Source organism: Aythya marila (assembly GCF_965140915.1).
Source record: "Aythya marila genome assembly, chromosome: Z".
NCBI lineage: Eukaryota > Metazoa > Chordata > Aves > Anseriformes > Anatidae > Aythya > Aythya marila.
This window is the reverse complement of record NC_139080.1, coordinates 28,334,176-28,361,923: the sequence shown is the minus strand read 5'-3', so window position 1 is coordinate 28,361,923 and position 27,748 is coordinate 28,334,176. Positions and strand designations below refer to the sequence as shown.

The 27,748-nt window shown below is 43.1% G+C and overlaps 1 protein-coding gene across 3 annotated transcripts in view; it reads right to left on the bottom strand.

Annotated features, from left to right (window-relative positions):
* Window positions 1-8,565: 8,565 nt before the first annotated feature.
* The window catches only part of KANK1 (KN motif and ankyrin repeat domains 1), a 105,793-nt gene continuing 86,610 nt past the window's right edge, over window positions 8,566-27,748 (bottom strand). For 2 of the 3 annotated variants that reach the window (XM_082783455.1, XM_082783456.1), the window contains 9 exons: window positions 22,893-23,114; window positions 22,223-22,331; window positions 20,385-20,597; window positions 19,047-19,134; window positions 16,169-16,388; window positions 13,569-13,711; window positions 12,821-13,021; window positions 10,209-10,307; window positions 8,566-9,554 (listed from right to left, as the gene is read on the bottom strand). In XM_082783455.1, the coding sequence (XP_082639581.1) occupies window positions 9,492-9,554; window positions 10,209-10,307; window positions 12,821-13,021; window positions 13,569-13,711; window positions 16,169-16,388; window positions 19,047-19,134; window positions 20,385-20,597; window positions 22,223-22,331; window positions 22,893-23,114 (1,358 nt within the window). In that variant the 3' untranslated portion in view covers window positions 8,566-9,491. The remainder of the gene's footprint in view (window positions 9,555-10,208; window positions 10,308-12,820; window positions 13,022-13,568; window positions 13,712-16,168; window positions 16,389-19,046; window positions 19,135-20,384; window positions 20,598-22,222; window positions 22,332-22,892; window positions 23,115-27,748) is intronic. The other variant, XM_082783457.1, reaches the window with a different exon arrangement.

The window sequence follows — 27,748 nt, the reverse complement described above, 5'->3', positions numbered from 1 at the left end:
ACTTTGATTCAAATGGAAGAAAGTTTTGACCGTGATCCTCATCAGTTGTAAATTATGGCAAGTGGCTCTTTTGATCTAGCTGCTGGCAAGGGTTGGTGAGGGACAAGCTCATGTGTTTGTGTCGTTATCACACTTCAGCTGGAAACGGCACACCCAGGCACCAGAAATGTGTCTCTCTCACCAGCTGGTATGGCATTAGAGTCCTCAGAAAATAATCCTTTAATGAGAGGGATAGTTTAATTCCTAGAGCAGAGGTAGATCACAGAGCCTGTCTCCTGGATAGCCCTCCTCATTTTGTGTAGACCAGTTGAGAAAAAAAAAAAAAGCCACTACTAACAATTTTCTGGAAGGTAATGTTAGGCTCCCAAAATTCTTCCATTCTGAGTTGATAGAGGAGCTTTAGGGGTTTTGCAGTTTAGTGCAGGGTTACATGGCATGGTGTCTTTCTGTGGAGCTTACTTTTCTGTTAGCAGTTGTTTTGCAGTGATAGTCACTCCTTCCAAAGGCAACGCTGGGACAGAGGCCACAGCATTTTTCTAGCTCCTGATCCCAGATCTCAGGAGAATATTGCTGGGCCTCTTTGTAAGTACAAAACTCCAGCAGAAAGCAGCAAGCAATCAACTCAAAGTTAAGCTAGAAAAAAAAAATATTATAAGACCAAGACTTTATGTTTTCCTAAATTACACGGATGCAGAGCTTAAAGGTATTCTAAGTAAGTTTGTGGATGACAATAAATTGAGAGGAGCTGTTGACTCCCTCAAGGGTACAGAGGCCTTGCAGCGAGATCTTGACAGACTAGAGGCCTAGGCAACCACCAAACACATGGAGTTTAACAAAAATAACTGCCAACTTCTGCACCTGGGATAAGGAAACCTTGGATATACGTGTTGACTGAGGGACAAGAGGCTGGAGATCAGCCCCACAGAAAGGGGTCTGGGGTTTCTGGTTGACAGCAAGCTGAACAGGAGCCAGCAGTGTGCCCTGGCAGCCAGGAGGGGCAACCGTACCCTGGGGTGCACCAGGCCCAGCACTGCCAGCTGGTGGGGGAAGGGATTGTCCTGCTCTGCTCTGCGCTGGGCGGCCTCACCGTGAGCACTGTGCCCAGTTTGGGGTGCCACAGTATAAGAAGGACATAAAACTATTAGAGAGGGCAACAAAGGTGGTGAAGGGTCTAGAGGGCAAGATGTCTGAGGAGCAGCTGGGGCCCCTTGGTTTGCTCAGCCCCGGGCAGAGCAGGCTGAGGGGAGGCCTCATGGCGGCCTGCAGCTCCCTCACGAGGGGAGCGGAGGGGCAGGCGCTGAGCTCTGCTCTCTGGGGACAGCAACAGGACCCGAGGGAACAGCATGGAGCTGGGACAGGGGAGGGTCAGGCTGGGGGTTAGGGAAAGGGTCTGCACCCAGAGGGTGGTTGGGCACTGGGACAGGCTCCCCATGGCTCCCCCCGGGCAGTGGTCACGGCACTGAGCCTGCCCGAGTTCAAGGAGTGTTTGGACAATGCTCTCTGACATGTGGTCAGATTTTTTTTTTTGGGGGGGGGGGGGGGTCCTGTGCAATGTCAGGAGATGGTCTCGATTACAATTGTGTGTCCCTTGCAACAATGACCGAACAGTAAAAAGATCCTCTGTTGCACAGGGTTTGGCTGGGATGGAGTTAACTTTCCCTGCAGCTGCTCTGCCTGCACCTGTATCTGGAGCAGCCATGGCACCAGCCTTGTGTCTCTTAGACACCTTCCAAACCCCCCAGAGCCAGCAGGGCGTGGGCAAGGGGTGGGGAGGGGACATCCCCAGGGCAGCTGACCTAAACCCACCAGCGGACACTCCTTACCTTGTGGTGTCACATTCAGCAATAAAGGGTGGGAAAGGGGAGGGAGTGGGGCAGGGAAGGCTGTCTTTATGAAGATGTCTGTCCTCCCAAACAACTGCTACATGTATTGAGGCCCTCCTTCCTGGGATGCGGCCGAACATTACTCATTAATGGGAAGCAGAGAATTTTTTTTTTCTTCCCAATGTGCTTTTTTAAAATTTATTTTCCCCCTCCCTTTTATTAAACTATCCTTATACCAACCCGTGACTCCCTCTTCTTTTGCTTCTTTTGAAAAAAAAAAAAAAAAAAAGGCCAGTAACTTGTTATTTTCCTGCAAACGCATGCCAGCAGTGTTGGATTTATCCTGTCTGTAGAGGTCTCCCTGCTCCATGGAGAGCTCACTCGAGAGGCGGCCTCGAGGGACAGCCAGACGCTGCTGGTCCTGGTGGCACGGCTGGCCTCTCCAGGGGACACAAGGGGCACTACGGAAGGGCAGCGGATGATTTCGTTCACACGGATTGAAGGCAGGACGCACATTCTTATCGGTAGTCTGTTTTCAGAAATGTGCAAACATACGTGCCCATTTTCACATATCTGTGTGTGTCTGCTCTGTCTGCTATTGTTGACACAATTTTGCCAAAACTCGTATTGTTGTATGAAGGCTGGAATGTACAATTATCCTATGACACATAGACAGAGGTGGCAACAAGCTCACATTGATTGAAAAACTCACTGAGGCTTTACAAGAACTAAAACCTGACGTTTGCATAGCTAACCTGAAGAGCTTTCTCACCCTTAGTTTTATCTCTTTGCCCCTTTGGAAATCATCTGTACTGCTCACTATTTCCACAGTCACATATCAGGGGGTATTTTACATTCCTTATATTCAGGACTCATCTCTTAACAAAATGTAAGTATCCTTTGAAATTTCTTCCTCAAGTTAAGCTTACAACTTGTTAACAGCTGTTTTTGGTCAGACTGATGGCAACAGCCTTTGGAGCCGTGTCCCTTGGGACACAGTGACTGGAAATGTTGCCAAGCTGCGCCGTACCTTCAGGGTCAGGTGCCCCTCTGCTCCACCTGAAGAGAACTGAAAAATAATGCACGGACCGCTTTTGCTCTCGTTACACTGACAGCTCTTCTTTAATGTACTCTCAGACAAGTTCTCTTTCCATGTTACTGCTTTCTAACTTTCTTCCGCTCCTACAAACATGCATTATGTTTCCTCAGCTGTTTCAGTCTGATTTTCCTGAACCAAATCTCATTTTATTATGAGATAAATAAACATTATTTATTACGTTGAGAGATATATTTCTATTATCTCCCAGATCAACATCCACTGTGGAAGATGTTAACAGGCTTCTTGTTCCTCCTGCTACTAAACCACCTCCTGCAGATTAAACCACCACAATAAAGAGACTCTGAGCAGATATATGTGGTTAGACTGGAAAATTCTCATGACAAATTTGCAAGAATGACTGCACTGTGTGGGGAATCCATTTCCTGGGCCAGCTTCTGCCTGCTCACACTTCCCCAGTGCCACAGGGTTGTAACTGGCAGGCCTTCAAGTCTCACTCACCCCGAGGACTAGAGAAAATTTGCTTATCTGGCCCAGAAAATGTCCAGCAGCAATGCAAAGGGAATCACAGTTTGACCATCACGGAGAGCAGGTGGCTTTTCATGCCTTAAAGAGCAGTGGGATACAAAGACCAAGGAGTCGAAAAGGATCTTTTGTAGTCTGCCTCTTTGCCTTGGTATGCAAATGAAATGGCTTATGTTCATCTCAGGGAAATTAATGTGGCTGAATGAGGAATGACAATGTTACTGAGGGAACATGAGCTACACTTATACTAACTCTGCCTAGCCAAAGTTCTATGGCAAATGCAGCAAGGGTTTTTCTGCATCTATGGCTAAAGCCATTAAGTGAAAAGCTGAAGAAAAAAATGCCAGTACATCTCCTAGAAGTATCTCTGTGCTAATTCCATTCAGATCAGCATTTACAGCTCATACAAAACCCTGTGCACTGCTTTGAAAAAAATGTTACCCCTTGTGTTATCTAAGCAATAATCCTGGAAATAATTGTAGTTATGTTTAGAAGACATGGAGATTGACTTTTTCTATTTATGGCTGAATGTATGTAATAATCCTCAGTTAAGAATATAACGGTGCCTTTATTTACAGATCTCCACTGCAGAGGTCTCTGAAGGGTAGTTTTATGTAGCAAGAATTATTTAAAAGGCAATTTATCTTTGGTGGCGCTGGCTGTGTTGGCTAACCAAACAGAAAATGCACAGTACTTGTTCCCAGCGAGAAGTGGCCAAGGGGAAAGAATATCACTCAACCAGGGCAGCAGAACGGGGCAAGGGAGCAGGTGGATAAAATAATACAGAAAAATAAAGCTCATCAAGCTTGCTGCCATGCCTGCTGCCATCCTTTGAAAGGCTGCAGGTGCTCACAGGTAGCAACAGCCTGAAAGCTCCAAGTTTTCCTGATGGTCATTCATGAACATGTGTCAGGATGGATCATACATGGAGTGGGAGTGTGTGGGGGGGAAAAAGGCTTATCTTTTTCTTCTAATGTGAAAAGCTGGAAGTGCACATCATTAAGGAAGCAGAACACTTCCAGCAGAGTTTCTGAGGCATTGAATTCATTAATCACCTATAACAAAGAACCATGTGATGTGTTGACCAATGTATGCATACAGCCATAAGGCAGTACTGCTTCCAGCATGATTTACTCTCGTGCTTTATTCCTATTGCCTAAAAACTTGGCAGGAAAACAGACACGCTGTTTCACAAACACTTTTAACAAATTGCTACAATCATCTTTACCAACAAAAAAAAAAAAAAAAAAAGCTATTCAGTTTTCATTATATAACTTCAAAATATCTCATTCAGGGGTTCCCAAATATTCTTGCTGATAGCATGCAATTCTGTGGCTGCTTGAGAGCACTCTCTACTGTACTTACTGAGAAGCAACGAGGTACTGATATGTTGGATGATACACCAACCAAACAGAAGGTGCAGCAGCTGGCAGAAATGGGTAGCAACCAGTTATCTGAACTCTGAAGGGACACTTCAGTTCAGCATATGTATGCAGAGAGCCACAGCAGCCAAATTTGACTGAAATCAGCGGAGACTTTTTCATTGACTTCACCATGCGTTGCATTAGGCTGTCAGTAGTGAGGTCAAACACTTTCGCAATTCCAAACCGGATTACAAAACAAACCTGAATCTGGGATCCCCTTTCCTCTAATCTCTTTATAATCATTTCTAAGAATGTTTAATACAAAACCCTCTGTGCATATTTTCTGACACCGCTCCTTGACCTCCTTTCTCCGGTTCTTGCTGCCTCTCAGGGGCAGACCAAAGCATCTGCATTAGCCCTACACACTGGGGACACAGCCTCTGTTTTGATGATTCTCCTTTTTGCCAGGGCAAGTTTGTCTTTAAGCTTCCTGTTGATGAATCTGGATGCAGGCAAAGATAAAGTTGACAGACCTGCATAGAGCCAAAGAACCCACTGAAGAGAGCTGCTCACAGCTGAATTGTGTGAGCACTGAGCTGGCCAGATCTGCTGCTGCCTTTCAAAGGTATGAGGACATCTGTAGCCTTTGGGCCTCTTCCATCCCAGCAAACAGAGCCAGTCCTGCGTGTCAGGGACTGACGCCAAGGCTTGCATTACTCACACCATGGCTGAACTGGACTCCAAGCAGCCAGACTTCTCAGCCAAAAGCACCAGGAGAAACAGACATAAAGCTATTTCTGGAATAACTTCAATTCTTCCAGTTGCATCAGGAAGATAAAAACTCCAAAAGTATGTCCTGCAAAAATGCCTTCTTTAGTCATTGCGTTTAGATCAACAGTGCATAGGCTAATTTCCATCACAGTAAAACTCAGTTCTGGTAACCGTCACTTCTTATCTGCTAGGGTGATTGCAAGCAGTACTCAGCCTGACTTAATGTGTAACAGTATAACTGGAAAAAAGACAGTGAAGTTCTTTATGGCCTTGAAAAAGTGCCAGAGCTTTTATATATTCACTGACAGTTGGAGTTCAAAGGTGACGACAATATCATTCTTGGGTATACTCAGAGTCAATCATCATCTGATCTGAATTGGAAAACAAATGCCTGGGAGAGCGTGTAGGGGGAATTCAAGTCAGAGCTGGTATGCATGGTAAAACCCTTCATCGCAGCACCTGTCCAGCATTAGCAGGTGGAATTCAACTTGGCTCGCAGAGGGCATTGGTGGGTCTAAATGTTTTCAGGATCCTTCTAACTATTTCCTGGGGAAAGCCCTGACTCTCACAGTGTTAGCTGCTTCAGGTGTTAACCTCTTAGAGACAGGAGAGCCATCAAAGAGAACACAATGCTAAGTAATTATTGTTATTTATTTGTTTATTTAAACTGCTTATATTGCTCAATCCACTATATCTCCCCTCACAGAATTTCAGGTCAGATGACAGAAGGCATTCCCTGACTTTGGCAAAATACTAATAGACTCATAGAATATCCTGAGTTGGAAGGGATCTACAAAGACCATTAAGTCCAACTCCAAGGTTTACACGGGACCGCCCCAAAAATGGGTGCACTCAATCCCACTGTCTGTCATTAATAAAGCTATTAAACAGGACCAGCGCCACCCAGGACAGACCCCTGAGGTACACCACTCGCCACCAGCCTTCACTTGGACATAGATCCATTGGCCACCACTCTCTGGGTGCAACCTTCTAGCTGACTCCTTACCACTGAATAGTCCACCCAGTTGTTCTTACACTTATCTTCAGGTAAAAAGACATATAAAGTTATGTTTGGTGACTCTCTGACATTTCACACTCAAATCATGGAACCAGTTATTTTAAACCCTTCTAGGGTGATTGCATGCCCAAGACTCCCACACGGAGCTGTGGTGGAAGAGACATGGACTTGCACCAATCCAGATCACAAGAATCATGGCCCACTAATTGGAAATCAAAATTAACAATTTCAAATCCTTTTTAGCCTCAGGCTACAATATATACGAACGTTAAGGTATGCAAATGAGCCACTGTAGCAGTGTAGTAGTACAGCACCGAAAATCACTGTTTGAAAAACTGTTTTGGTGGCAAAGACGTGTTGGATGTGCTACTGTGAAAGGTATTTGCAGCAGCGATACAGAGACTTTGTATTTTTTTGTATTTTTTGCATTTTGTATTTGTATAAGGGAGGACTTTGTCAGGTGGCTCAACATACTCTTCTAACAAAGTCAGACTTTGGAGCGTAATCTACAGGCTTTAAAACAGCTATATATGAGATATAAGTCGACGTTAAAGGTATGTCTACTTATTTCCTTAAGGAAGCACAACTAAGTGGTTGCTGGTAAAATCAGCGCAAAATAAAAGTTACTCTCCTGGTGTAACAGAAAGTAGAAACCTGTCCCTGGTCCAAATTCTGACCTGGTGACACAATGTTTCTCTATTAAACAAGATTTTAATCCATTAGATACAGGCAAGTATGCATAAAAATATATATATATATAATGAAAAAAAGGACTTTCTGTGAAATTAAAAATACATTAATTAGAACAAATGAACAAGTTCTGGAGAGAGATTAAGGCAGCCATCCCCTTTTTTTTTTTTTTCCCCACTTCATCAGCTTGATGTAACACCATCACGGCATGATGTGACTCATAAGGACAAGAACAAATTAACTCTTGGAAAGCAAACTGAAGTCCAAATAGTGGCAAGAGCTGGCAGATAACAGTTCTAAAAACAAAACAAAAGACACTCGTGCCTCATTGACCCAACCTGGCCTCAGACAGCAGTGAGAGTATCCGAGTCTGTTCTTCTGAGAGCTTGTTGGGGAAGATGTAGCTGTAGGGGTGTTGGAAAGCCACAAAAGCTTCCCAGTCTAACCAGCCCATGTCTTCTATTGCTGCAGCTGCTGCACGTGAGCTCCTTCTCCCAGCACTGAAGCACACACTGGGGGAATTGTCAGTGGAGTGGTGCTGCTTCCCCAGGCACAGGCTTCACTGACTCCAAATGATGTTGTGGGGTTTTTGGTAGGGAAACTGGGTATGTCCAAGGAGACCAGCTCTTCCAGCAGTGTGCTTTAGCAGGGGAGGGTTGAACCAGAAGCCCACCCAGCTCCTATGTGAACATTAAATTTGTTAGGAAGCCTGTGCTGATGTCACATACTTCGTATGTGTGGCCAATTCTCAGGCAGACAGTGCTGCACTGTGGATCTGTGGCAGCTGGTTCGAGGCCCCTCCCTTGGTGACAATGGACACGTAGTGAAGTATGCATTAACTGTCCCCAGCTGAGTGTAGCTGACAAAGCAAAGGGCGTAAGTGAAGGGTCTTGTTTGGGATTGCTATGCTGAGGCATTTACCCCTGGAAGACAAAGCTCAAAGGCTTTCATTGCAGCTGGCAACTGGCAGAGAGCTAGGTCAAACCACTTGAGCACAGTCCTTCGGGGTCTCCCCATGATGCCTCCCCCAGGCAGGAGAGGGAGGCCAGCTCTCTCCCAGTTCAGCAAAGGGTCCAGCCTTCAACACAAGCTCAAGATCAGTGAAGGCAGACCATCCTGGGCAAAGCTTTTCCTTCCAGTCTGCAGGAAGAAGTTAATGCAGGCCACGATGCTGTTTGCATGAGCAGCCCCCAAGGGTTGAACGATCCAGTCCTCCTGCCTTGACTCACCCATCTGTCCTGTTTCGCTGCTGCAGGTGTAGCTTGCAGCATTTCTGGATGATGACAAATCACACGTAAAACAGGAGAGGAGTAAAACAGCATAATGAAATTTTATTCTGAAAATATGGCAAGAGTCTAAGGCACTTCAAACATTTAAATACACATGACTAAAGTGAATGTGACAAGGTAATAGCATTCCATAAATATGCACCGAGAACTACACTCAATTCCACTCACGGGGAATATACAGCTGGTACCTCTAATTTTACTCTCCAATAAACATGTATGGAGCTTATACACTGACACAGTTAATAAAAATATGGTAACATGACATGTAATTCTTCATGTAGTTTTTAATTATTAAGGAATATAAAATGTTGAAAATACTGTGCGAGTTAATTTTATAGATACTATTATCTTTCATATAAAAAGTTATACATTATCCCCAATTAGCAACAACTTACTTAGTGAACTTCTGACCTCATGAGAGGACCTATCCCCAGTATCTAACCCAGTTACCCACCAGCTCAAGCTCCACGGAGCTCACTATTTAAGCAACTGCAACTTCTGAATTTCAAAATGATTAAAAACACCAAAATCGTGTCGGAATGAAATTTATCAGAATGTTACTGTGATAAAGTCTAGGCACAGTAAATATAAATATTTTAGAACGATTAAAAACAAGCTACTGGGACCCCTGCAAGGATAGCTTTAGGCCTTTTAGGCAGTATACAACATAGGGAAGGACAACCTATAGCAAAGAAAAACATGATTTATGCCAGTGTATGGAAAGAAGTGTAGGTGAGCAAAAGAACAGTTCTGGCTAAGGCTCTCAGCTGAGTGCTATCTCACTATATGCTTGCTTCAAGTTTGTAGTTTTCTATCTTTAGCACTAGATCTCTGCTTTCACTTTGCTGGTGAGTTCAGGCACAAGACAATTACATTCAGTATCTGTCTCAATAAAACAGTAACATTTAGCAGCTTGAAGATGGCATTAAGATTTTTACAGATATTCATGCACCACTATTCAAATGTTGCTCTGTGGGCAGGACCAGGCGATGTCTTTCTGCTAAGCCTAGGAGTGCCCTAGAGGAGAGGAAAGAACAATTAATCAAAGGGAAATTATTTTAGTCTGCCAAATGAGAACACAGCACTCACAAGCTCTCTGTTTAATCCCTTCCATTTAAGTGAAAAATTAATCTTTTTTCCCTCCTTATTTTGGGAAGTGCGGTACAAACTATCATACAACCTACCGATTAAGAGAGCGTTGTTTAGACAGTGAAGCATTTATCAGCAGTTTATCAGGAGGCTGATTCATCTACACAGGAACAGATGGATATTTACCTCAATATCTAGGACAGTTGTAACTCCAGAAACAACTCTGTTTTCGTGACCAGGTCAATAATTAGCATTACAATGATGCAAGAATACCTCTGCATGCTAGCCATATTGTGTGAACCCTGCCAGCGAGCTATCTTCACCCCCAGCAACAAGGGAGGAGGAGGAGGTATCCTTCAGCCTGGGATCAGGCTACTGCAGCCAGTCTGTATTTTAAAATGTATGTTTCACTTACCAGCATAAAATTATCCCACGAATAAACTTGAAATTTCATTTGCTGTACATCTGTCAGCGGGTTTCACTTTTTGTTCATGTTTTACTAAAACGTTCAAGTTTTAACATGGATTGACGCAAGTTAAACTGTAAACTGTGTTCAAAATATCTAGGAGGTTGCGTACTAACCGGGGACTGTGTTTTGGAAAAGTTGACATGGGCGTAAAGGAGAACTGCTATGTCCTTGTGTCCAGCTTCCAGGGCTATTGAAAGTGCTGTGCTGCCATCCTGAGAGAGAAAAAGAAGAAATAAGAGAATTAGTGCTTGTGTCCTCTCACGGGTCTCTTAATGCCTCATCAGCTCACAGAGAAGGGAAGTTACTGAAGTGGAGGTCCTGCTGCTCAGACAGTTGGGTTAATTTAGAGTCTTGTTCAATTTCTTTTATTATAATTAAGTGACAACAAGCCTTGTGCTGCTGTTTTATGAGGCAGTCCAGTTGTCTGAGGCCTCATAATTTCTCTCAATGAGAAGACTAGATTATTGCTGAGCAAGAATGAGCACGCCATTATCACACGTTACATGCAGAGCTGTGAAAGACCAGTGATTTCAGAAGATTGGTCTGAGAGAAACTACTGTGTCAGTGAGGAGTGGAAGAGAAGGTAAAGGAGGGTTAAACGCTCTTCAAGTATTATAACTGTTGTTATGAGGATCATTATTGTGTTATAACTCCCATTAAAACTAAGAACACTTCCATTCATAGCTCTAAATGCTCCTTGATGGCAGTCTGATTACCAATAAATGGGCTTTCCCAGTCCAATAGTCACCTCAGTTTCTCAGGAGATACTATTTCTTTCAGAAACCATAGCTGTTGAGGCTGCTAGAAGCAAAGAGTGCTTTTGCTGAAAGCAATGAGTCTTTTTTCTGAATTTATTGAAACCTGTTTCATTCAATTATTTGAATTTAATTCAGTTATTTATTGAAATAAATGTATCCAATTTATTTCACATTATTTCAATCTATTTACAACTGGCGTTAACAAATTCAAACTCAAAATTTTAACCTCCTGTTTTCCCTTTAGCCCTGGGTGAGGAAGGGATGCCTGACAATTTGTGATGTGAACCTCTGAGCTGTCAGAGGGCGCTCCTGCAGGAAACCTGCCACATCCCCAACTCTGCTTTCCTTGCTTCCTCCCCTTCCTGAAATTGAGGCACCGTGTAGCTACAACGCACTGCTCTCTGTTGGCGTTTAACTTACAAGGCAGGCGGCTACAACCTCAGCACAAATATCACAGTGGCTTGCTGGTCCACCGCCTGGCTTTTGGTCCCATTTCAGAAGTCCTCTTAATGGGATTGCTTCTTAGGCTGGCTCTCTGAGTGGAGCATGGTTTTCAGGCACTGCTGTATCACTGGTATTAGAGAGGTCACAGCCAATTTAAGGGAACTCCAAACCCTTTCTCCAGCATGGGAAACGATGAACAGCATCCAAGTGGAAAGTCTTCTTAGGAGAATACAGGGAGCAACTATAAAGAAATCTAATTGCCCTGTGCAGACAGGGAGATAGAAAATAAAACACAACAAACTGCAAGCCAAATACTCCACAATCAACACCATGAACAAGGTTCTTAAAGAGAGACATGAACCACTACCAGGGTGGCACACATCAGCAGTACAAAGCTCAGCTCACTACTGACCATGCTGTCTGGAGAAGTGTCAGTTGCGTTCAGTACAGCTTGGGGAATGCTAAGAACCTTGGACTCTCTTAGCACAGACCCATTACAAAATGAGTAAGTGGCAGACAAGCTTTGCTTGGGAAACATTATAAACTACCTACCAGAACGGTTAAATATGATGTCTCCATAAAGACTTATTGACACAATTAATAGTGCTAACAGCATCCAGGCTGCAGTAACCTGGGTTGCCCTAAAAAGGGTTTATTATCCCGCACCCTTCCTACACCTCCCCTCAGGCAGGCATTACGCAGTGCTGGCAAGAGGCAGAGAGAGGCTCCTGCAGCAGGCGAGTCAACAAAAATGTTGCCTCTGCCTCTCTACAACAGTTTCAACCAATAAACACACAAACCCTCCCACATCCCAAAGCCAGGCTCCATTTCAGTGTTCAGGAGGTGAAAGCAACAGGAAGAACTCAAATGTACCCAAAAAGTGACATTGTTAACCAGCCAAGTCAACATTTTCCAGCTTGAGAACTCTACAGACCAAAATCTCTGTCTGATGACAGTGTAGGCTGCAGTGATCTCTGCAAACAATAAATATGTCAGCATCTCACTTGGCACTGAGGCCACACCCTGCATCTGTTTATTGTCAGAACAATGTGGCATAATGACTGGCAGACCCAACCTGTACTCCTGAAAGTCGTGGTGTACCTATTGAGCGAACATCCTCTGAGAACTGTAGGGCTGATGCTTGCCATGACACAGAAAAGTGATAGAGCAAGGCCACTAACTCACCAGATAAGGTCCTAACTGAAAACTGGAAGACTCTTGGGAAACAGGAAGGGAAAGAAGGATGTTTTACCACGAACTCTCAAATGGTTTCTCTTCTGATCACTGCACACCCATACAGCTAACTACAAAAATTGCTACTGGGTAGGTCTGTTAGACAAGCAAAGGCAGCAAGGCAAATAATCTCAGCAGCTGCTACCACAAAACAGGATTCATGCATTTGGTACTTTGGCATTGTGAGTTAGAGATTCATGTCAGTAGATTTCAGCAGCTCTCCAATGAGTCCAAAAACTAAATTAGAAAAACATTCTGGAGTGGAGAAGCTATCTGGAAAGGCAACTCACGTTGTCCTCCAGGGTGCCATTACACCCAGGCTGAGCCAACAGAAGTTTGACTATTTCTACATGTCCGTGTTCACTAGCACACATCAGAGCTGTAGAGCCCTCATCGTCCTGGATGTTGACGTCTGCACCACAGGCCAGCAGAGCTTTAACCATGTCTATCCGCCCGTGACTCACAGCTAGCATCAGTGCGGTCTGACCAGCCTGCACAAAAAGAAGAGGAAACAAAATAAATCATCACACAGGCAATCAGTGGCAAAGCACGCACACTTTTTTGTTGTTGTTGTTGTTGGCATTGTGCTTTTTCTGGGGGCAAAAAAAGCATTACTTTATATAGGACCATCAAGTCTCTGCTTGCCATTATTTGAATACTTTTTACGCATCATGTATCCCACATTTGCATAGCTATTTATTACATTAATGAAAGACATCATACCAGTTCCAGACATCTGGAGTTCCTTGGAAGGAACTAAATGTTGCAGAATTTGTAAATGCCTCCCAAAATCCAGTAATGATTCTTTCATATCATACTTTTTTTTTAAAAAATAGGAGACATGTAGACCTGATGCTCAAGTGTTCTTTCATGGATCCATTACATACACAGTAATTAAAAATATAAATATCAAGAGACCATGGTGTGAGAGCAAATGACTGCAAAAGCAGTACCAATGGAGTGGGGAAGAGAACACGAAAGGAAAGGTAAAAAAAGCCACAGGAGCAGGAATGGTATGTTGTGAACCACTTGGCTGACCTGGCTGGCTTTCGCATTCACATCCCCACAGCTGAACAGTTCCTCCACTATCCTCATGTCCTTCTCAGCTTCCACAGCTGCAAGAGCGGCGAGCATAATGGGGGTATAGCCGGCCTTGTTCTGATGATTTACGTTACAGACATCTGCAGAGGGATGAGATAATTTCTTTGGAAAGCAGGAACCCAAAAAGCAGCAATTGTGCAAATGAACTGAATAAACTGTTAGTAGAACAGCCCATTTAAAAAAAAAAAAAAAAAAAAGCAGCAATTACTCTCATAATGGAAGCAATTCAATAAAATAAACAGGGGTGCACTTGAGCCTGAGAAAGAAAAGGATCCCTTTCTACTATGCGTATAATGCAAGGCTGAACACAATGACATTTTGTATGTCATCATTTAGAACTTTAGTTTTCTGTTATACAAGCAAGTGGTCTGAAATTTGACATGACCCAAAATGGGTAACGGGTCCAAATCCTGGGAACACAATCGGGAGAGTCTTTGAGCTCCTCTCCCAAGGTGTTCCCCACTGCAAAACAAAAATGTCCCAGCAACGCGGTCAATGGAAAAGACATTTCTCCTCAGTACAAATGCTTTCCTGTAACTGGTGTTATTTTGGGGATCTGCAAGTGTACTCCAAGATGTTCTGGAGCTGTAGAAAAGACTTTAAAATTAAAGACTGTTTCCAGCTCTACGAAGTATTTGACTGTGAAAAAAGGTACTCTGGGAACAAATACACGCAAATACCTTGACTAGTGCCAGGAGCTGACAGATTCCTTCTTCTCATTCACATCTAATCTCCAATCTGAATTTCTGCAGACATCCAGCCAGGCTTATTAGTTTACCAGAAAGCAGGGCTTTGAGTGTGCTCATTGTATTGGAAAGCAAAGACTTACATAAACAATATCTCTAGACTTAGTATTAAATTGCACTGCAGGTATCTGAACAAGCAAAAATGTTTCTGGAGTTTCTTCATATTTATTCTCAAGAGAAAATGTTGCAGAAAAAATACATTTTCAGGTGCAAAAATGTACATATGTTTCCATGTTCCATAACCATCACCTGTCCTACCTCATAACCAGTTGAACAACTTACTTTTATTGGCTCCTGGGAAGCCATTGAAGCCACATAATTTGACACTCTGCTACTACACACATTACTTCATGAGTAATGGAAGTGATGTTCTCCTTCCCTGATTAGACTACTTCAGCAGAGATATATTTCCTGAGGTCCCATTTCAGCTCATTTTCTATATGACCGATGAAAGACGAAAATGTATTTTCCTATTTACCCTGTTGGTAATGCTGCCTGGTGATGTAGTCTCCTGTCTCACCTGCTTTTCCCTCCAAACACATGGACACCATGCTCTTGGGCCAAGAAACTACCTGCGATATACTCACGCTGCAAAGTTGACTGTAGTCACCATTTAGACGTCACCTCACTATCACCTGGTACCAGCCACGTTTGTTGGATTTTACTGTTAAGAACTTCCATTTTCATAATAACACACGTGATTGCTGTAAACTGTATCAGTCCTGACTCCCAGTAACACATCAGTGTGCTTGTGTTTAGAGATCCCAGGAAGCAGAGGAGCAGTTTCCTCCTGCCCTGTAGCCTGCTGCATTGCACTGTCCTCCTGACATTCCCCACATTCCCCTGCCCTGAGTCACTCTTCCCATCTGGCTGCCTTCAAACAGGCCCAGAGATTTCAAAGTGTTTGCTTTCCTGCTGAGGAGGTCTTCGCATGTGTGACAGACGTGCTGGATTATTAAAGCTGAGATCTGGAGATCTGTATCATGAAGGTCCTTGTTTATCTGGTGTTGTGCTTTTGGATTTATAAACGTTGCTGGCTTACAAGCAATGCATTTCATTCCAGCCATGTTGCTGACCTAGCTGAGCTGCACAACCAACTGTGACAGGTTTTATAACTAGTTTTCAGAAAGAAACTTCAATCAGGGAGCAAAACTGGGCTTAAACAAATCACATCCTGCTTGGGACCAGCTCCAATGTTCACCTTCTGTTCACTGCCTTCTGGTTTAGCACATGTGGGGAGCAGATGCAATGAATTCCCCTCTCTGCCACTACCATGTGGGTTGCATGGGGATTGAAAGGAGGAAGCAACAACACAAAAAAATAAACGAGGCATCGTCACATTGCTCATCTATTAGGGAAATGCTCCTAAATGGCAGACTGCCACAGCATTCCAGCTTCTCAGGAGAGCAGTAGACAGGCCACAATGGTGACCAGAAACAGCTCTGTGCTGCTCTAGTGAGATAAGGCTAGACTAATCTGAGTGTTTAACATGGGTGTTTATGCCTGAATGCATCTTTTCCCACCTGCACTCTACTTTTCGATAAAGAGCAGCCACACGGCTACCAGAGAAATCTTCTGGAAGCTGGTGCTGTTGAAGGTGGGCTACAGTCTGAGTCAGGGATCCATGAAACTGTTCCAAACCCCGATCAGCACTGTATATAATTTAGTTACTTGTTTTATTAACTTCTGCAAAAGCTACCACTTCCAAAGCTAGCAGTAGAAACAGGGATTCTAGACTATCAAAGTGAGATAACATGTTAACTTTTGCTGCTGGAAAAACAGTCAACCTACTTGCATCCAGAAGAAGCTTTACAATTTCAAAGTTAGAATGAGAGACGCTGTAGTGCAGGGCTGTGTTTCCATTTCCATCTGCCATGTTGATGACATGTCTGAGGACAGCAGGAGAAATCTCTTCAAAAGCTGTTATGTAGTCTCCAACCATTTCAGGAACAGCTGACTTCTGACTTGAGACACGAAACCACTCGTGCTGGATGGTATTTAAACAAAACCTCTGCCAAAACCAAGACAGAAAAATTTACATATGGGCATTCTATTTAAAGGACTTGCCATCCCACAAGTCAGTGATGCAGGAGGCCAGGCCTTTTTTAGTCAACATGGGAAGAGTATTCAGCTCACAAACAAGATTCATGGGCTAAAGCTTCCCCTCTGACTAAATCGCTCTTTAAGGTAAGTTAATTGTTCACCTCCTCTCAATTCACCTTGTTTTCAGGAATTTTACATCAATGAAGGTGCTGCATTTTAGGATGGGGTAACACCCAGAATTAATGGGTATCAAATTCAAATACTGGTCATCAGAGATGAGGCTTGGGAGTAACCCTTTCCATAAAATACTTAACCAAGTTTATAAATCAGTGATGAACCCAAGACCAAGAGCAATAGGAACACACATTTCTCAGGGACCAGAACAACAGCACACTAAGACAATTAGGCCCTGTGTTGAGTATTATGTCAAATATGTTATCAAATGCACCAAATACAGGAGAACTGGCTGGACAGCAGTTCTGCAGGAGAATAGCTGGGCCTTGCAAAGGGTCACAGGCTGAACCTGAGCAAACAACGTTACACTACCATGTAACAGGTAAACACTGTTCTGGTGTGAATAAATAATTTTATAGCTTGCACAGCATGCGATGCAGTCCCTTCTCTCTGGCAAACACTGTGATGGCAACTTCTGGACTACCATGTCCTGTCTGAATACTGAATGACATGAAATATTCAGTCAAAATGGTTTCAAAGGTGAGCATCAAGAATGATTAGAGGACAAGGAAATCTGATCTACAGTAGAGTCACGAAGGACTGCAGATGCTTTGCTGAAAGAACACTCGGAAAAAGGAACACAGTAATGTTTTTACAGTGCTAAAGGCTGTCACAATGAGAAAAGAATCAGTTTTTCACCTCCAGGATGTATGGGTGAAGTAGTAATGGATTTAAGCTGCAACAAGAGATGCGCGTTTGACATTCAGGATAAACTTTCCCAATGGTATGGGCTGAGGGTGGAGGGGTAGGATGCTTGTAGTCCAGACAACTGTCTGCTGGGAACCTAGGTAAAGCAGGCCTCGGGGTGAGCCAAAGGGGCTCCTGCAGTGACTGCCAGTTCCCATTTTGTGAGACAGTTTCTCAGAAATTGGAATTCATGGAAGGACTTTCATGTCCATCTTCTCTCCTCATAAACTCCCACCTGCACAGTGACCAGTGAGTTCAAGGACAATTCTGCAGAGAAGATACTCAGCAGACTTCTCTAGCCTCTACAGAAAGCAGAGAGGTTCTGTACCAGCAGCTCTAGAGGGGGACCACGTCCAGTAAAGGGAGAATATTTTACATGCATCTACATAAGTACTCCCATTATAAAAACTTAAAGGTCCCATCCACTTGAAATAAAGACCAAACATAGTGTGAACATAGAGTAAAACACAAAAGTGGTGATGAAGTGACTAACTATGAATATTTTTTGATTTTATAAATTTTTGAGTGCAAAATATCATGAGGAATTTATTCTTTACAGTCACAGTACCACACATATTATAAAAAGGTACACTTTCATTCAAGTAATCCATGACATCCCAATGGGAGCAGTCTGCAGCTCCTTCTGGCATAAACAGCAGCTGCAAGAGCTGAAGGTGTTGGAAAAGGCTGGGGAAATTTAAATGGGTTCCTAACTGCACTAAAGTTTTCCCTTTTTGGACAAGATTTCTTTATCAGCAGCTAGGCAGAGAACCAGAGCTGATCAGTCTGACATTTCCAGCTACAACGCACTGCTTGTGCTGGCAAACACTTTAAGCATAAGAAAGTAAAGTGTAAATTCAAATCACACTTCCAAGACAGAGATTATCACCTGATCATGCCATTTTTGACACTTTCAACTCCAACAGGGCCTGAAACACTTGTTCTTCAAATGCCTAAACTACTCCTGAAGGATTGACACAGGACTATAAATTACCCTTCACACCTGTATTAACCAGCCTTTCAAAACGTTCCTGGGCCTATAGATGTCAGAACTATACACACACAATGCTAGTTTCTCTGCAAAGCTGCAGGTGCACCATTACAGAGGAGACTAGTACTGGATTCCTGCATTTTACATCACAGCACTCTAACAAACATAAAATGCAGCTTTGTATCACTAAGTAGTGACCAGTGTTTGCTTTCAGTTTGTCCTCAGAAAATGGCACAGGCAATCCCTATAAGCAGCAAATACAGCCGTGTGAGACAGAAAGGAACATGCATCCCTGCCTTTAGTAGGAGGCTGAGTTCGTTCAGGTCCTCAGCAGACCCTGGGCTTTTGTCATGGGAAGAAACAGCATCCTCACCCCATGCAGCCTCCCAGCGTGACAACTGAGTTCCAGCCACAGCAGGGCTAAAGCAACGCATACAGAAATAACATGGGAATGCATGGATGTGTCGAAACTGTGCTTTCACATTACTATTTTTAAGTCTGTGCCTTGGAACGACAACACCCCAGCACAAAGAGCACAAACACATTCTCTAGACAAACGTCTCCTGATAGAAAAAGCATTTTGTGACTCTTCCAGGAAAGATGATACCGTCTTCTACCCAGCCACTGCAATTCCAGCCCTGTAAAACAAGAAGTTATCCCTCCCTAAAATTTTCCTGTTGTTGCTCAAAGAGAATTTTGCACTGCGGTGCTTACCACATCTTTGTTGGTCAATGCCTTGGGGTCATCAATGTTGTTTTTCAGCAGGTGACAAGCAGAAAGCATCTTCTCACTTAGTTCATATCTGAGGAAGACAGCAGGACATATGGCATATTCAAATCTTTCCCTTGATGTTTTAATAGCAAAACATTTAAACTTTTCAATAGTTGCATGGCAGTAGGCATTTCTGGGCAAGCTGAGCATGGAACAAAAGTGCACTTCCCAGGTGTAAATGGGATGAGCACAGGAGGAACAGCAGGCTGGTGATGCTTCCCTTTTGTATTCAGGGCTTCCCAGCCCTTTTAGTGGAAATTCTCACCTACCACTACCAGACATGCCGTATGCTCTGTGCTTTCATTACTCAGTTAAAAAGTGGAAATACCAATGACTCTAATGAATGAAAAGGTGGGAAATAGCATAGGTGGTGCCACCCTGCCTTCTTGCATTTTAACATTCACCCCTCCTGTCCACTTTGGAAGTTTACTGTTTCCCCGGTCTCCCTTTTGCCCCCTGTCCACCACAAATTTCAAAACTCAGCGAACAGCTGAAAGTAAGGCAGCTACACGGCATTCCAGGCTATGCCTCCACAGCAAAAGGTCTCTACCTAGAACGCACAGAGAGAATAACGTCAATTTTCCAGGAGAATTCTTCTAAAAAGCTGAAAGGCTAACATGCTGGTGTGTTGGGGTGGCATTTTAACCCTTCAGGGTTTCACACCTGGTGCTTCCAGGGAAATGAGATGCTCCAGCTAGCCATTTGCATGGGCAATGTTCAGTCCCATCTGGCCAGGCACGCTGCCTCTTCTCCTTGTAGGTCTCCACCATGGCAACCAGCTTGCAAAGATTGTGCTCCTCACATACACAAGCCTACGTAAACCATCCCTGCCCCTCTTCACCATCACCCCTTGCTAAGGTAAATATAAATTACACAACTCCTTTGAGACAATGCCAATCTCTTCATGCCACCTGTAAAATATCAGGCCATCTTAAGTGCCATCTAAGTAAAGCTCAGAGCACTTTAATACTCAGAGCTCCAAGGTCTATGAATAGCCTCTAATTATGAATTTCCACATCTCTGTTATTTAGCAGATAACAAGAGATAAGTTTGATGCTATGCTATATCTCCAGTGAAACATGACAGGTTGGTTTTGTCTTTGCCCTATACTAGTATTATTCCACTTACAAAACCTTCCAAGCTAGCACACTTGGAAACATGTGGCAAGCCTAGTATTGTTAACATATCCCTTCACCGGGTATTTCACTGTGGTCTGTGTGCTTCCTTCTGCCCATTCACCAACCAAGCACAAATCAGGACAAACATGCAGGGCCACCCTACCTCTCTCTGATTTCCACCTCCTCAGCCTCGCACTCCAGTGGGGGCCTGTCCTTCTCTGCCCCCATGGCCCCAGTCTCTGGGGCTCCGAGAGCAGGATCCTCCTCCTCCTCTGCACCATGGCCGTGGGGGTATGCGTGGCCCTCGCTCTCCTCCTCTGAATCTGAGGAGGAGCTCTCCTCCGAGCTGGAGTCGTCACTGGATGTCGTTTCGTACCTGTGGGGGGGACGAAGCATTGGTTCAGTTGGAGTCAGTAACTCCAAAGTGGACTTTGTTACTCTTCTGTGTTCTGCTTAAGAGAACTAAAAGCACTTAATAATTCTTTATGAAATGCCAAGACAGCTCAGACATTTTGTTTGCTTGTTTGCTTTTTGTTTTCAATGCTGGTAGGTAGTCCAACAACTGGTCCCAAAGCTTAGTCTAGTAGACTCTCAGTGCAAAAACCACTTAGGAAGGTAGGAATCCACATAAAGTACAGGCAGTGTAAGTCACCCCAATTCAAAAGCTCATATGTCCCACCACAGTGGAACAGCAGAAACCCACAGCACTTCACCATCTGTGGTTAGCTATGGCGTACTGAGAAAGTGTAAGAAAATCATTTTTGTCATAATGCTTTTTTCTTACTTGATAGTTTCAAAAACAAATTTCTAATTCTTTTTTGTTAATATTGTATTTTTAAAATATGTATTTATTAATATTGTGTTATTTGTTGTTTTTTTTTTTTAATCTGAGTGACAACTGATTAAATTGTCATTGTCAGTTGAGGTCTCTTCACAAATCCCTTCATTCTGTCATTGTGATTATTATGTGCACAATGTGTAATGACAAACAAAAACTTTAAGTTTCAACACCATATCAGACCTGACCTTATCTCCCAGATTAAATTACTTTTGTAAAGAGCAAACTGCATTGTTGCCTTGCTAGGCAGGTGAAAGGAAGGGAGATATATAAAGACAACAGCCACAATTTTGTCGTCTTTTTTTTCCTGTGAGGATCCAAATCAGTTGATATTTTAGGTGAATAGTTAGTGCGTGGGGTAATTATAATTCTGATTCTAATTAATTGCTTTAACTCACCAACTTCAACATCTCATGAATTAATGTACTAAGGCTTCCTTCTAATGTACAACACTGATTCATGAGTGACAACACTCCTCTGCTGGAAGTAATAATACTTTCAGTTGATAGGTAAGAAATCAAGTGATTGCAATATTTAGGCTATATACTGTACAAAGCATTTTTACTAAGGGAAAACTAATTTGAAGAAAGGGCTTGTAAAGCTATATAAAAACAATTTGGTGAAACCATTTCAAAGTTATTTGCTACATTCTGCAAAGATTAAGTAATGTTCTAGAAGAAGATTTTTTTTCCTTATGGTTTTTACCAAGATTCTGTATTTATCTAGCCCAAAGCCAGAAAAGTTAATTCTTAAGCAATGCCATCCCTTGGTGCATTGTTTAGCAGCACAATACCGCTCTTGTCAGCTGCCAAAGACATATTGAGGTTTTACTTACTGAGAAACATTCCCATGGTTCTTGGAGTTTATTTGCTTTATTTTACCCTCTTAAATTTGGCAGTCACCTAAGGTACAGGTACTTCAGACTGACTCCAAGCGTGACTTGTAGCTTCCACTTGAGACAACAAACACAGATACACAAAGGGTCTGTGGAGCATTAAGATGAGCTGAAGTGTTTAATTCTGCCCTCCTACCCTTAAGCTCAGTGGATGCACCTCAGCACCAAGGACAGGCTATGCACAAACTCAGATGTTCTTCCTTTCTTTCCCACTGTGACAGCACTACAAGACCTGACCAGACAGACTTTTTTAAGACAGGCCTCTTACCCGCCATTAATGCCGACAAACTGCAGGTTCTTCTTGGTGTTGCTCAAATCCTTTTTTCCATCCCTTTTCTTCATGATAGATTTGAGTGTGTTTTCATTGTTACTACATACTGTTGAAAGACAGGCAAAGCATATGTATCAGTACAGATCTGTAGCCAGCCTTGGCTGCAGCAGCTTTAGACAGTTTTTCAAAACAAACAGCTTTCTGCTTAATTTATCAGCTGAAGCTGTCTTTGTTATCTTTTATATATAGTCACAGTGTTATATGCACACTGAAAATATAGAACACCTCCAAAAACAACTCTGGAAACAGAAGGCTTATATAGCCTAACTTTCCCATCCTCCAACATGCTGACAATCTTTGATGTTTTAGAAAACATTAGGAAAATATATATTTTTGCTTTGCTGTCTGTGACATATATCCAATGTCTTATTTCCAATATTGAAATGGGTTATTCTGCTTTGTCAAAAAAATCTTAATTCTTCATGTCAAATGACAGCAGCTCCCTGCCAGAAGTAATGTATTAGACAGAGAGTCTCAACACCACTTTCTCCATAGTCGCAATTTTTAATTCCTTCTCAGTTTTTGGAACCCTGAAGACCTGCTTTAACTGTGTTTCATATTCAGACTCCATCAGCATGATGAAAAATGAATGTGAGCCTGTTATTACCATAGAGGCCTGAGGCAAGCTGGTCATCTGTCAGGTTAATTGCAGCTAGAGTTTTGTCCTGAGGAGAAAAGGACTTCCTTCCCCGAGCAGCTTCCACCAGGGGAGTCTTCCTCTCCTCCTGAGCAGGCACAATGTCCTGCTCCAATTTCAGCGCTCGCAAATTTGAAGTTAAGTGGGCATTTGCAAGTTGGCCATGAGGGATGTATTCCAAAGTAGCACCTGCTGGAGAAGACAGTAGTCATCATGGAGGAGTCAGACCAAAACCTGTAGGGCAATGCTATGGTCACCAGAAAACAAAACAGAATACACAAAAAAAAAAAGGAAAAAAGGGGTAACACCTGTGCTTTTTAATACTCTGTTAAAAGAACCCAGCAGGAAAAGGGTGTGATCACTTTCAGAAACTTAAAAAAATAGCTGCAAGTTTTTCTTTCCATGAAAGCATACAGTACAAGGAAAAACTACAGAGATATTGGCTTCAAAAGGTATAGAAGGAATATCCCCTTCCTTTTCCTTCTCTTTCAGTACATGCAGAGGGCACAGCTCTTACCAACCTGACCAAGGAGAAACCTACTAAGCTGCTCTTTGCTGACCTTCCTGACAAGCAGGATTTTGCAGGTTCTTCTTGGAAGATCTTTACCCTTTTTATTTTCATTTTCTTTTAAACAAGAAATGGCTTTTTCCATGAAAGCAAAACTTTTCAGGAAACTTTCCTTTTTGCCAGCATGCCACTAATTCTGAAGTTATATACTTTACTCAATTACTGAGACAACTGCAATAAACTCCCACCCACTGATTTGTTTTTGCTTTTGGACAGGACTGTACTGACCTAGTGGTTGCATTTAAATCAAATCCCAGCTATTTGGGTAACGCTTTTTTTTTCCCTCATTTCCTGGCATCTCCTCATTTCCGCCCCCCCCCCCCCCCTTAGTGTTTAAAAGGCAGTGCTAATTGCGCACAGACCTTTTTATAGATTCCACTGGAGTTTCTCCAGCTGTGCTATTATGACTGTTCTGCAAAGCTGCACAAATACTTCTGTTTGTGAAATGCACTTTTTTGTTTGTTTGTTTACATATACATTCTTCCTTAAGTAATCTTCCTGGTATTTCGAGGAAAAAGGAGGCAGAAGTGACTGTTTCTCTTTGTATTTATCAAGAATTAAAGCCACAGCCTCTTCATTCAAATAAATGAGTGGCAAAACACAGGATGCTAACATGCTGTAGTAATGCAAATTCCAAGTATTTGCTTTTAGAAGCGTATCTGACATCTCCATTGATCTTGCTAGACTGCACCAAGACATAATGTAGTTGATTCTTCTGCATGTTGTGGTTTCCCCACACCTTCCTCCTCTGCTCCCATTCCCATCCACATCTCTGTGATCTCAGCCAACACACATTTCTAAGGCACCTTCTCCTCTAACCAGATCTATTGCCCACTTCCACTACCGCTTATACCTTCTCCAATCTACAGGAAACTGACCTCTGATGCACCTCCACTGCTGCCAGCACACAGCAATGACCAGCGCTGGTAAAGCACTGCGTAAAGCATGAGTCAGCCTTCACCCTGCTAGCAGAGACAGGGAAGCTGTCTGATGATAAAGAAACATGACAGGGTATTGGCAAACATCTCACTACAGGCTGGCCCATGGACCTGACACCGAAAAGCTCATGTCCTGTGGAAGCAACCTCAGTGCCCCACATGCAGGAGCAGCCCCTCCAGCGATGCTGCTGCATACCAATGCTGAAGTGTCCATCCCTACACAAATAAAAAGCACACCATATGGCCAAGCCCTAACTTCACTCCTCCGGCCCCTCCTCACTTTATAGAGGTGATTAATTTAGATCCGGTCTCCTCCTGGCTGTTAGCATCACCACTTATCAGCCAGTCATGGGAGAGAGAGCTGCCAAAGCGTGGAACACAGAGCCAAAAAACACAGATTTTTAAACTCTCTTAGCTGAAAAGCAAGGAAATCACCTCTCTCTCTACATTTGTTTGGAGCAGTGACAGTTGTAATTAAAGATTACCAAACTGAGTAACTGCTTCCAATTGCCACCGTCTCAGCCAGCCATACCAGGTAGGTTACAAATACAGTGCTGGTCCTGAGGGAGCATCATTCCAAGGCCACACTGCTTCAGGTGGAGCTGGGACTTCCCCAGGTGTCTGCCTTCTCCTGGCCTGGGACAATGCTGGGGAAGGAGGAAGATGTGGGCTGGGACACAGAGAAAGGGGAAGGACAGTAAGCAGACAGTGTCACAGTCTCTCACCTAGCTAAACCTGCCAGTGATGGAATGATATCTGAACAAAGTAAACTCAGGGTGTTATCTGGAGTTTAAATGAAGAAGAAAGGAGCCCTGCTCAGCCTCCTGCACCTGACAGAAGAGATTGTCACACAGGTTTGAGGACAAGCATACAAAAACAACTCCACATTAGAAAAACTGGCCAACACACCCTTTCTCCCACCACTGATGTTAGATGCTGGCACTTGTGTCTACAGCACCCAAGGCCCAAGAAAAGACAGCTTTGGGCCCAGCAGAGCATTCACACTGTAAGACACTGACTGGCATTTAAAATTGGCTCTCAGGTGTTCCCCTCTGCAAAATGGCCTACGATGTTAAAAAGATGCTTGGACAGCAGCAGCCTGGTGAAATCACTGGAAAAAGGGATTAAGGAAGCAACTGTACTCTCCAGCATGACCGTCAATGCCTCAAGGGTTAAATCAACTGCTGCTCAAATTGGAAAGTGTAATAAGCCAAGTTCCCTCTTCCTCAGCAAGGCTGTAGGGCTGCTGTCAGGGCTGGATGTGCTACAAGCTCCTCCAGGGCGGAAATGAATCCCTCACCAAGATTACCACCAGTCCACTCTAACCTTAAAATTGGCTCTTCATTTCACTTCACACAGATCTCAAGCATGCCCGCACTCATTCAGCCTTCAAGGGTCTCAGTGAGGCAGCAAAGCCATACAGCTGCCCCTTGTCTTCCCCACCATATTCCCAAGGAAACTGTGGAGCGAAGATGTGAACTGCTTGCTCAGAACCCTCCCCAGCTGCCAACAGATTCATCACTTAGCTATTCCCACCTCCAGACAGCCATCCAGGTACACTTTCCATGCTGATTTTTGTTTGTTTATTGTTGTGGGCAAATAACAAACTTGACACAAGACTCTAAGTATTGGCATAGTGTAGTTAACCACAGCAGGTAGCTGCCAGGAATTGCTAAGTGTATTTTGTAATACAGCAAAGGATCATTCTAAAATTCATGGGTAATTTAAAGTACGATAAAACAACAATAAAAAAAAAACTTATGGACTTGAGCCATTCATAAACCCACATGCAGAAAGCTACTCTCATCAATTTCAGAGGGAAAGAAGTGGCCAAAGTCTCTTTGGTGGCTTAGTCCTAGCAGTTTGAGGGAACAAGAATGCCTGTTTTTAATTTTCTAGAAGAAATCTCTGCTCCTAAATCACTTGTGCTCTTTTTGAAGACCTCATCAATTTAAGCCAAAGTGACAGCAAAACCACTACATGTCAGCATCAGATTACTACAGGCCTTGCCTGGGACCTAAAAAATCTGTTTTTATTGTTAACATGCTACTTCCTTTCCTAACTGCGGACCTCTCCTTCCATCTATCACAACATAAGTAGCCATGAAGTTATGGAGTAAGCAGGCTCAGGGAACTGACTGGATTGAGTTTGAAACAGTACTTTTTCCCTGGATTTGTGCAGAACACATGATAATCGAAGGCTGGCCTTTACCAACTTTTGAAAAATTCCTTTTAGTCTAATGAAGGCAAACCTGTGGCAAACCTATGGCAAAATACTATAAAAAACATGTAGCTTGACAGTACTCTTAAGCCACTGGAAGTCATGAGGAGTGCAAATGAGGCCAGGGGAATTAAATACCAGTGGGATGAGAACCTAGCACTCTGGCAGGAACATCACAGACTTCCTATCTAAAAAAAGGGCACAAGCTTGCTGCCTATGCAATAGCTGCACAGAAGTTTTATTTTTAAACTGTTGATGGGGCAAGCGTTTATTTGTGCCATACTCTGATAAAAGACAATGACACAAAGTATACACTCTCTACTAAAGACAGTATATAAATGTTGTTTGTAGTATATCACAGAACCACAGAATATCCTGAATTGGAAGGGACCCATAAGGATCATTGAGTCCAGCCCCTGGGTCTGCACAGGACCACCCAAAAATCAGACAGTATGCCTGATTATACAGCAAAGAAACTTCTCTTGCAAACTACATACATTTGTCAGGGTAGCACTGAGCTCACTACGAAATTATGACAGCCAAAGAGCACTCAAGTCTTCTTTCTCTTTAAGAAGGTATTTTTTTCATACAATTTTTAATTCACTTTCCATTTGGTCTACTAATGGTAAAAAAAAAAAAAAAAAAAAAAGAAAAAAAAAAAAAAGCCGCAAACCACCAACATTCTAAGGTAAATAAAGAGGCAGCAATGAGCAAACATGCTGTGTTTAAACATTCACAATGATTGATATTATCCCACCCACCTATGGACACAAACGTGTTATCTTCAGAAGACTAAATGCAGTTTCATTTTAAAACATATTTTTTAGTTAGTACAGGTTAAAAGTCAGTAGATGTTAAATTTCAGAACAAAAAATTGCCACATGCAATGTTTTTATATGACAAATTGACAGAAGCCTGACTCACATCAGGCCCAGGCCCAGGTAAATGCTGCCACCAACACTTGGTTCCTGGGAAACTGTTCCTTTTAACAGGAAAGCTCTGGCCCATCCAATTATAATAACAACCTCAATTTCATTATCACTCTCACTGCAACTCTCTTTCTCATGTTGAGAAGCTGCTTTCCATCCCCAAACTAGCCC